At 49.2% G+C, this 11,101-nt stretch overlaps 1 protein-coding gene across 39 annotated transcripts in view; it reads right to left on the bottom strand.

Moving 5' to 3' along the window:
- Positions 1-184: 184 nt before the first annotated feature.
- Positions 185-11,101, bottom strand: part of ADD1 (adducin 1) — a 45,543-nt gene continuing 34,626 nt past the window's right edge. For 18 of the 39 annotated variants that reach the window (XM_060688838.2, XM_060688817.2, XM_060688827.2 and 15 more), the window contains 3 exons: positions 10,535-10,691; positions 8,837-8,932; positions 185-1,279 (listed from right to left, as the gene is read on the bottom strand). In XM_060688838.2, the coding sequence (XP_060544821.2) occupies positions 930-1,279; positions 8,837-8,932; positions 10,535-10,691 (603 nt within the window). In that variant the 3' untranslated portion in view covers positions 185-929. Of the gene's footprint in view, positions 1,280-5,390; positions 5,426-8,836; positions 8,933-10,534; positions 10,692-11,101 lie in introns of those variants that run through there. The other 21 variants (XM_060688839.2, XM_087875526.1, XM_087875527.1 and 18 more) reach the window with 4 other exon arrangements.

Below are 11,101 nucleotides of genomic sequence, written 5' to 3'. Positions count from 1 at the left end.
TATGTCAAAGAGAAAAAAAGGGTTGGGGACATTTATGAATTTCGGAATGGCTTCGTTCTCTCGCTCGATTTCTGAAACTGGGATTTGGATGAGCACCTGGTGCTGGGATTGGCACCCACATCCGTCCCTGGCGCTATCTTGGAGGAGACGGGACCCGCATAAATGAAGGGAGCCAGTCTGTGCCTGCTAGGAATACATTTTATTTTCCAAGGACGTGAACTTATCTTTCATCGGTATAAGTGACTTGAGTACAATGCTTTGCTAGAAAACAAATTAGTAAAATAGCAGATTATTCTGTGGAAAAGGCTATTATTAAACTGAATAGAAAACAGGCAAGGGGGGATGAGCAAGAAAATGCCACAAAGTTACTTCATTCTTAAGACACAAAAATAGGCTCCAGTCTCAGCGATGTTACGACACCAAGCAAGGCAGAGCGTGGCCGGAAAGCCTCAGGGGCAAGGCGGAGGAAGCGGTCACGAGGGCCCCCCCTTCCCCTGCACAGAAATGGGCTCCGCTCCGCTGGCCAGCTGGCCGCAAAGCCACCTGCACAAGAGCAAGAGCGGACGTGGGAGTGAGCAGAGCGCGTTGCCTTCACATCGGAAGCCAGAGGAAGGGAGGGAAGGGGAAGAACTTCAACGTTTTAACAGAGGGGCTCCCACCAGGGAAAGCCTCTCCTCCTTCACATGCTCGGGATGCTCCCCAGCTCGGCTGCTTTTTTTGCACACACAGAATGAGCATCTTCTGCTTGCTAAATTCCAGTTATAAACTCAAAAAACAGTCAAGCTATAGTGTTATTTGTCCTTTTTTTTTTTTTTAAACAAGAAAAAGACCAAACAAAAAGCACAGGGAAGAATCTGATAATATTCCAGGGATTAATAAAGGGAAGATGCGTAAAGACCAGGGCCCTCTCTTTGGGGTGGGGTGGGTCTTCAGGGGTCGCTCTTCTTCTTGCTCTTCTTGAGGAAGGACGGGGTGCGGAACTTCTTCTTCTTTTTGGAGGGAGATTTCCCCGGAGACTCCTCGCTGCCGGCTTCGGCCGCTGCCCCCTCCTCGGCCAGGGGAGAAGGGGGAGGCTCTCCGCTCGAGGAGGGGCAGGGCTGGGGGCTCTCAGGAGGACCCTCCTTCTGGGGGACGGCAAGGTCGGGGTCTTCATCCTCCGTCCCAAAGACTTCTTCGGAAGGCTGGTCGGGAGCGGTGAGGTCTGGGAGGCTTGGCTGGGAGGGGGCCGCTTCGCTGCTGCTGTCGCCGCCTTCATGGCCCGTCTGGACAGGCAGCCGTTCTGGGGGAGCAAGTGACAGGAGAGACGGGTGAAGAGGGGGCTTCTTTGCACCCACTTTCTTCAATTGGCCTCTGAGGGGAAGGGGTTGCAATCCTGGGCAGCCCCATCCCACCTATGTGGCCCGAGAGAGAAGCTGGCCAGATTCTCCCTGGGGATATTTACACGTAACTTGAGCCGTCTCCTCTCAAAGGGACTCGTTTTGCAAGACAAGGTTTGCAGCATTGCGGGGCTGATGACAATTTGCCATGGCCAACTCGCTGTGGGGACAAGAGTTACATTAATATTAATAGTGGAGTAGAACAATTAAAGAAAGGATGTAAAAAGGAGGGACATAATGAAATGTGAAGGGCAAACATTAAATTTATTTAAGTAATTAAATAGAATTGGTCAATTGTCCCACAATGAGCTGGCCGTGGCGAGTTGGCCCATTCCGCCATTGCGAGACTAAAATACATGCAAAGAACCCCAAAAGGGTGGATGCTCCCAATTTGGGGGGGGGAGGGGGAGGGGCTCTTGCTTGCTTTAGGGACTTTCCTGGCTGCAGGGGGAAGGGACAAGAGAGGTGATCTTAAGCTCAAGATGTTAACTCAGTTGCCTTCTGGGTGGAAATGTGGAAAATCACATGGTGGTTTCCCCGAATCTTTCCCAGGGGATCGGCTGCCCTCAAGGTAATGGGAGGTTTTGGGGTCAGCTCTGGGGTACCTGGCATTCTGTGCCACCCTGGTTGATGGCACAAATCCTTCCCCCTCCCCCGTGGAAGAGCTGTGCTTGTGGAATGGTTAAGGGGAAGGTGATGGCACTGGTGGCCTCTAAGCTTGACGCTCTACATCCTGAAGAACTACCCGTTTCCCTGAAAATAAGACCAGGTCTTATTTTATTTTTTTTTGGCCCCAAAATAATCACTAGGACTTATTTTGGGGAGGGGGGGGGGTGTCTTATTTTTTCCCCCAGGTACAGGAGGCCCATTTCTTCTGCTTGCTCGCAGGGGAAGGTGGAGCTGGCTTACCTCAGAGCCCCCGCAGCCAGACCACCCATGCTCTGACAGCTGCCTTGCCTCGTGGCAGCAGCTCCAACAACCCCATCCAGCAGGACCCCGTGTCCACTTCTGCTTGCTTGTAGCCACAATGGAGCAGGAGGCTGAGTGATGAACCAGTGCCATGGTAACAAGGCAAGATGGGGTGGACTTGTCCCACATGCCCACCAGCTTACCTCAGGGACCCCACAGGCAGGCCACCCATGCCTTGGCACCTGCCTCGCAGCTGCGGCATCAGCACACCGCTCAGCCACCTGCTCCGTTGCGGCTGCAAACAAGGAGAAGTAGGCCGGTGGCCACATGGGCCGCACACGGTGGCTGGTGCTGCCACCACTAGGCAGGCGTCGGGGCATGGATGGTCTGGCTGTGGGGGGCCCTGAGGTAAGCCAGTGCGGAGCATGTAGGGTAGCTCCACCACCATCCTGCCTTGTGGCTACGGCACTGCGAGCAACCAGATTGAATGGGTGGGCGGGCGGCTGCGCAGACTGTTAAGTAGGGCTTATTTTGGGGTAGGGCTTATATTAGGCACACGTGTAAAAATGCTAGGGCTTATTTTCAGGATCGATCTTATTTTTGGGGAAACCGGTAGAAATACTTGCATCACTGGCAGAGCAAAAAAAAAAAAAAATTCAGGGACCTCTGCTTAAGGAGGTCCCCAGACTGTGGGGTTCACAAGCATAGGCTGACGTCGGCCTTCACCCTCACCCAGAGCTGCTTCCAGGTCTGAGGGAAGAGCTCCTGGATACAAGGCCTGGGAGGCTGCTGCAGGTGCTCCCAACCTCAATTTCTCTTGAGGAACAGGAGGGACTTTTTCCAAACGTCCGGAACAATCCTGGACAGTCACCAACTGCCATCCCCGTTTTTTGATGGATCAGGGAATGGCAAAGTTGTGGGCACGGTTTAGTTCTTTCGGGGGGGGGGGCTTAGGAAAACCCTCCCTTCCTCCCTCTGAAATCAGCAATGGTTGAAACAGGTAGGCCTTTCTCAGACAGGTGTGCACACCTCTCTCTCTCTCTCTCCTTCCGTTTTTATAAACCAGAGGTGGGCAACAATGGCCCCTTTAGCACCTGTGGACTTCCAGAGTTGGAATTCCCAAAGTACTCGGGGAGTTGGAAGTTCGCGGGTCCTAAAGGGGGTCACAGTTGCCCACCCGTGTTATAAAGGAATGCAGGGACTCCAACAGGCAGCTTGGTGGCCAGCCAAGCAAACGTCAGCTAATTTTGGTATCTGAAAGGCTAATAATGCAAAGCTGCATGCGTGGGATCAAACCCAAACCTGCGTGGGGTCCCAGAGCCCTCTGGGGGCTGAGAAGGGGAAGAACCCCCCCCCCCAGGAAGGAGAGGGGGAGAAGCATCCTTTGGGCTGGCCCTTGGAGCCAGCTCTTAATGTGCAAAGGGGGAAGAGAACACCCAACTCTGCAGGGAACCTTTGGACGTTCTGCTTAGATGAAGTAAGAAAAAAAATGAAGGGTTGGGGCGCCCCTCAGCCAGACACCTGAGCAGTTGCAAGGAAGAGCAACGGAGCAGCTCATGACCTTGTTCCATTGGATCAAAGCAACAGAACTCAGAGAGTTTATACTGTTCACTCTGTTAAAAGACATTTCCTGGTTCTCCTGCCAGGAAAAAGGCCATCTTGTGATTCTAAGAGGAAGGGCGTGTTCAGAAAGAAAGAAAAAAAAAAAGAAAAAAAAAGAAAGGCGTAGCAGATTCTGGAAAGATTCCAGGTTATGCTCATTATTAAGTATACGGCATTTAAAACACGAGTGAATCAGGAGATGGGAAGATCTAGCCAGATCATTCTCTTTATGTTTTCAAAGCAGAAGTTGGGGGTCTTAGAATCGTCATCGAATTTTTTTACCGTTCTGTGGGATGTCCTACTGTGTTCTCTCCTTTACCTTTTTAAAAAAATTTATTTGTATTCAAACAATTCTGCACATTGTGTATTTTCGTTTCAAGTTTAGAATTTGTTAGCACAGGGGTCATAATGACCTCGAACTCAGCAAACCGAACACTGTTAGGAGTTTAAAAAACAACAACAACTTTGTTAGGTAATTTAAAAGCGGAGTGAAAGGATAAAAGCCATTTGGCAAATTAAAAGCTCAATTAGCTTTGCTGGAAATACTTCACAAGTCCTCTTTTTAACTCTCCTTTCCTGCTTTCCTTTTTTTTTTTTTTTTTTAAGTGCTCTGGACAGAAAAACAGCCACTTTTATAATTAGGATATAAAACGCCTGGTGGCAAGGCTATAGAGAACATCAAAAAATTACTTCATAAACCATCATCTGGTTTATTAGACTATACCTGAAGGGATGTTCTCTTTCTAAGCGGAGAGCCTTAAGAAGAAAAACTGGGACCTAATAAATTAAGTGGCGCTAATATGCATCCTTGATAACTTACATGAAATATGTAGCCATCCCGATAGATTTAAAGGGATGGCAGGTTTCCACTTTATAGAAATTATGACGAGTTTTGCCACCGTACACATACAGATAGGACTCAAAAGTTACGACGGTCATAGGTTGAGGACCAGAGAAATGCAATTAACTGGTTTCTTTACTTGAAGCATCATTTGCGATGGACCTGATGCCCAGAAGGAAGGTTGACCTGTCCTTCTGAGCACAGGAGATGGGCCACTTGGCAAAATAGAAGCGTTGTGATGAACACAATGTGCCTATTTAGCGTGTTGGTATTTCTCTCCTAAGGGGAGGTTCCAAGGTTCAGACGATATCGTTATGTTGTAAGAAGCATCACCTCCCTAGCCAATGTCTTCCTTCCCTCTGGGGAAAGTGGGTTACAGCGCCAAGACCGAACCACAGCTACACACATCTAATCTGGGCTCCAAATTAGATGCGCCTCCGATCTGCTGAAGCTGGCCAAGCAAATGAAAGAATTAAGCAAACTCAAAAAAAAAAAGTATGCGAAGCGCCTGACGCGTCAAATCCACACCATGAGGAAGACATCGGAGCAGGGACGGAAAGGCAAACAAAATAATAATAATAAAGTAAAATAAGATCATAACAAAGGAAGCAAAGCAGAGAAAAACAAGGCAGGGCGAGCAGGAGGGAAGTCCGTGGTACTTACTATGGCAACAGGTACTCTTTAGCATATCCACCTCCTGTTTGTAAGGCAGCCACAGGAAGAAGGAAAAAAAAAAAAAGAAAGCACAAAGAGAAAAAAGTCTATGCATCCGTCACAGCCACTGAAGTCGGAGAAGAAGAATGGCTACGACCATTCTTAAGAGGTCACAGAATGAAATGGGGAGGGGGGGGGACACACGGATAATTTCATCACAGATGGCTGGCCATACCCAGGGGGCGAAGAAGACAAGGAAACACACACGGTCCACCAAGCCACAAAATGTCACTGAAAGATGTTTCGGGCCTAGGCCTCCCTGAGCAGAGACCCGACATCTTTCTAAAATAAAACACCAAAATGGGGAGACCCAATTACAGCAACACTTAGGGAAGGTGCGACCCAGATGCTGGCTCTTCCTCCTCCTCTTCCTCTCTCCTTTATCCCATCCTGCACCCTCCATTCTCTGCTGGGCTGGGTGGAAAGAAGCATCCCCGGGCTGAAGGCAAAGCCTCCGATAATGAAAGCTGCCAGGAGTGACCAGAACACGGGCCCAAGCGGCTATTGCCCGGATGGTGGTGGGCTGGTGGAAAGGAAGGAAGCGGGGCAGCTCTGGGTTGATCACATCCAGGAGAACCCAGACTGAAGAACCAGCTCAAAGGAAGGCAACACAACAACACAACAAGGAGTGTTGTTGTGGCACAGTGGTCAGAATGCAGTATTGCAGGCTGACTCTGCCGACTGCCAGCAGTTCGATCCTGACCGGCTCAAGGTCGACTCAACCTTCCGTCCTTTCAAGGTCGGTAAAACGAGGACCCAGATTGTTGGGGGGCAAGAGGCTGACTCTGTAAACCGCTTAGAGAGGGCTGTAAAGGCACTGTGAAGCGGTATGTAAGTCTAACTGCTATTGCTAGACTTTCTTTCCTTCCTTCCTTCCTTCCTTCCTTCCTTCCTTCCTTCCTTCCTTCCTTCCTTCCTTCCTTCTTCTTTCCTTCCTTCCTTCCCTCCCTCCCTCTCCTTCCCTTACTTCTGTGATGGCGCAGTGGTCAAAATGCAGTACTGCAGGCTAACTCTGCCAACTGCCAGCAGTTCAATCCTGACCGGCTCAAAGTTGACTCAGCCTTCCAACCTTCCCAGGTCAATAAAATGAGGACTCAGGTTGTTGTAGGCCAGAGGCTGACTCTAAACCGCTTAGAGAGGACTGTAAAAGCACTATGAAGCGGTATATACCATATTTTTCGGAGTATAAAATGCACCTACCTTTTTCGGTGAGGAAAAAGAAGCCCAATTTTGCCTTGTTGCAGCAAACAGCAAACAGCCTGCTTCACGTTCATTTTCGTTTTCAGCGTAGCTTGATTAGCACCAGGAGAAAAAAAAAATGTGCTCCCAGCAATTTACCTCCTTGCAGCAAGCAGCAGAGCCCTGCGCAAAACAGCTGAGAACAAATCAGCTGAGAGTCGGGAGGCCGATCCAATCAACTTGTGCTAATTAGGCTGTGCTGAAGCTGAAAGGAGCTGTTTTTTCTTGCTGTTTGCTTGCAAGGAGGTAACTGCTGCGAGGCAGAGGCCAAAGGGTGGGGGCCGGTGGGTGGGCGGGGCTACATTCGGTGTATAAGACGCACCTAAATTTTCACCCCCTTTTAGGGGGGAAAAAGGTGCGTCTTATACTCCGAAAAATATGGTAAGTGCTAGGGCTATTTCTCTGCTGTTGCCAAGAAAACGACAAGGGATGTGCCCTGGAAGTCCTCGGGATTTTAGAGCAAGGATGGGCAATTATGGCAACTTTACTACCTGTGTGGACTTCAATTCCCAGAATTCCTAAGCCAGCAAGGCTGGCTCAGGAATTCTGGGAGTTAAAATCCACAGGTGGTAAAGTTGCTATAATTTCCCACCCCTGCTTTATAGAGTTTCTTCTGATTTGGTAACTAACTTCCAAAAGCGTCAGGATTAAGCATAATGCAATGATTCATTCACCCTGTGAGCTAAACAAGAAATAAACCATCTTTAACAGCCTGGTTATTTAGTTCCATAATTTCTTAGGGACCAATTCTAATGCAATATATGTATCTTACTACCAAGAAACTTTATGCTGGAAAATTTGAGGACGGGAAGAACAGATCGGATCGGATCAGATCTCAGCCTTATTAAAAGATATTGTAAATTGAAAAACGTGGACCGAATACTCTGTATGACGCATTGTTTCATTGGCTGCGAACAGACAGAATTATGATGCAAACCCACAGAAGTGCAGATCTTCCTTTCTGAATTTAATCCCCAGAAAGGAGAGTAAAGGTCCTTCCAGATCTGGAACCTCTGTGTCAAAGGCCAAAACTTTCAATGCCCAAACTGAACATGTCCGTCCACTCATTCAGGAGGCGTGTGCTTTGTTTTACTGAGTCAGCTGGTCAAATACAGGTAGTCCTCAACTTACAACAGTTCATTTAGTGACCCTTGAAAATTCAAACGGGGCCTGGAAAAAAGTGACTTAAGGACCTTTGTTCCCATTTAATGACTGTTGTAACATCTCCGTGATCACGGGATCAAAATTCAGGCATTTGGCAACTGACTTATATTTATGACGGTCAGTGTCCGGGGTGTGTGTTTGTCTTGTGATCCCCTTTTACGACCGTCTGATAAGCAAACTCGACGGGGAAGCCGGATTCAGTTTAAAAACCGTGTGGCTACCTTAACAATTGCCACGATTCACTTAACAACAGTGGCACGAATGTAAAAAAAAAACGGGGCAAAACTCGCTCGACGAATGTTTCACTCAGCAGCATAAACGTTGGGCTCCAACGTTGTGGTCGTAAGTCGGGGACTACCTCTATCTAAGCAGGGTCCGTTTTAATCAATCAGAAAAGGGAAGGGCACTTTAGATCTTGATACGCAAATCGCACAAGAGGGAGGGAGGCCCACGGACGGCTGCACACAAAAAAGAAGACATTTCAGTACAGAGCTTTGAGGAACGGAAAAAGCAAACACACACAGAGACACACCGACACAAGGCTGGGCATTGTTAGGAATGGGCTGGGAAACCCAGTGGCTACACCTGAGGGCCATTAGCCTGGGATTCTTCCCAAACCGGTGAACTGATGAAGCTCCATCAAAGGGAGAGGGGAAAAAAAGGGGAAATGGCCTCCGAGAGAAGTTGGGTATGCTTTGAACCAATTTTATTCTCCCAGTTCAAGGACCGTGCAGGGTAACTTATGGATCGGATGTAAAAGGGGGAGCTAGTGGATTCGTCTGAGGGATTGGGGATGCTTTTGAGAAATGCTGGAAAGCTATAATTGCCCTTCCTGGCCACTGAGAGTGGAGTGAATGTTTCCACCGAGACCTTCTGGAGGGGTAATTTTCTTGGGAGCTCCCTTTAGCTCCAACTTAGTGCTGTCCTTGCGTTTTTTTGTCTCCAAGGGATGGAAACGCAACGCCTCGGGTGCAATTCACACAACACATACCTTCCTCGAGTTTGACCGGAGTGCTGGGTGGGGTGGAAGCAACAGTTTGGTCCGGAGAGCTCCTATCTCCCTGCTGTCTGGCGTCTTCACAATCTTCTGCGCAAAACAGATTACAATTGAATTCTTTTTTAAAATAAAAAATAAAAATCAATCAAGCTCCCCGTGAAACAAAATAAATGCAGGGAGTCCTCGACTTGCGGCCCACAATTGAGCCCAATGTTTTTGTTGCTAAGCGAAGCATTTGTTAAGTGGATTTTGCTTCATTTTACGACCTTTCTTGCCAAGTGAATTGCTGAAGTTGTTCAGTTAGTAACCCGGTTGTTAAGTGAATCTGGCTCCCCACTGACTTTGCTGGTCATCAGGTCGCAAAAGCGGATCACCTGACCTTGGGACACAGCCACGGTCGTAAGTGTGAACCAGTTGCCCAGCATCTGAATTTTGATCACACGATCATGGGGATGGTGGAAAGACCGTAACTGTGAAAAACGGTCTTGTCACGTTTTTTTCCGTGCCGCTGTAACTTTCAACAGTCATTTAATGAACAGTTGTAAGTCGAGGACTACCTATAAGTTAGGAAAATCCTCCTTGGAGGCCGGCTCCTAGTGCGAATAGAAATTGCAGCCCCAGGCGCCTTTTAAGCTGAAGCCCAAGTGCTTCTCCAACACCGCAAGAGGTTACGTATGCAAGGCTGTGTGGGAACTCCAGCCAGCCGAAAAATCCTGCTACTGCATATAGGTAATCCTCAACTTACAACTGTTCCTTTAGTGACCATTCAAAGTTATAACGGCACCGGAAAAAGTGACTTATGGCCGTTTATCACACTTTTACGACCGTTGCCGCATCTCCACGTAGTGATTTCACTCTGCAACCGTGGCAAGGAAAGTCGTAAAATGGACTCACTCACTCAACTCACTCAAATGTTTCACTTAGCCACAAGAAATGTTGGGCTCAATTCTGGCCAAGGACTGCCTGTAACGGCAGCTATTTCTCTCCTTTGCAAAGGTGCCGTTAACAGCATCCCTTCTCGTTCACACCGAGCAGGAAAGTAAAAAGCTTCTGGAAACAAATACAATGACGAATAAATAAAGAGTGGCAGCTCCGTGGGGTCCCCTTCTGGGCCCGTGATGGCACAGCTGGCACACAGAGCCCTCTCTGAGGGCACATGAGCCGTCCCCAGCTCAGCTCCACCGCGCATGTGTGCGTGTGCCTCCTGCCGGCCAGTTGATTTTCAGGATGCGTGGGGGGCAGGGGGCATGCAGGAGATGCGCGCACATGCATGGGGGGGGGCATAGGGAGCACAAGGGGCGTGGCATGCCCCCCACCGCACTGCCTGATTTGGGGCCCAGGAGGCTGCAGGGAGGCCTGCTAGGCCCAAAACGGGGGTGGGTGGGCGGGGGAGCGAGGGGTCGTGCTCACATGTGCAGCGGGGGAGCATTGCATGATGGGTGCCACAAGCGCGCTCTTTTAGCACACAACAAGAAAAAGGTTAACCACCACTGTTCTGGGCCATAAGTCAGAGAGAACTTTTCTGACAATGGTGTGGTCAGACAAAACGCGTGGCATGGATTCACAGGTGCCACGAGCATCGGCCCATGGGAGGCTCTGGGAGCGATGCCACGTATTCCAGCAAGGTTTGCCCCTTCAGCCAGGTGCGATGGGATCACAGGTGAAGGTGCCCAGTTGATGCCACACACAAACCTTCGGACTGCCTCTGTTTCCTTTCGACCTCTCGGCGATAGTCGTCCAGTTCTTGGTCCGTGAGTTTGTGGAAGGGGTTGGGCCCGGTGGTGCTGATAATGACGCGGGGCTGATACTCTTTCTCGATGATGGCCTTGGAGGCGGTCACCAGCTCCCCCTAAAGCAGAAGAAGAGAAAGCTCTCTCACCGTCTGGGGTACAGGACGCTGGAGGCACTGGGGTGGGGGGTGGGGGGAGAAATGGGAAGCGCTCAACGCTAATGAAGCAACGTCCCCGTAGAGTTTAATTTCGAATGGAGAGGAGAGGTTGCCCTGCTGATCTGGCACTAGGCAATTTTTAGAAACAACAAAATGGGGTTTTGTTAAATTATTACAAACTAGTAAGAGCTTTCTGATTAAGCTGCACTATAAACACGGCAAATAAATTGACCGAATCAACTGACTGGATAAATACACAAGTGCTTTTTTCCTGGCTGGCCTCTGAAGTGGGATAAGCAGCACTCTCTGGACAACAATGGAAAGAGAATTCCCGCTAGTAATCACGGCTGCCCAAAGCAGTGGTAGGTGGA

The sequence above is a fragment of the Pantherophis guttatus genome, chromosome 8, assembly GCF_059756535.1.
Source record: "Pantherophis guttatus breed Tessera chromosome 8, ASM5975653v1, whole genome shotgun sequence".
Lineage (NCBI taxonomy): Eukaryota > Metazoa > Chordata > Lepidosauria > Squamata > Colubridae > Pantherophis > Pantherophis guttatus.
This window is presented reverse-complemented; position numbering and strand designations above follow the sequence as displayed.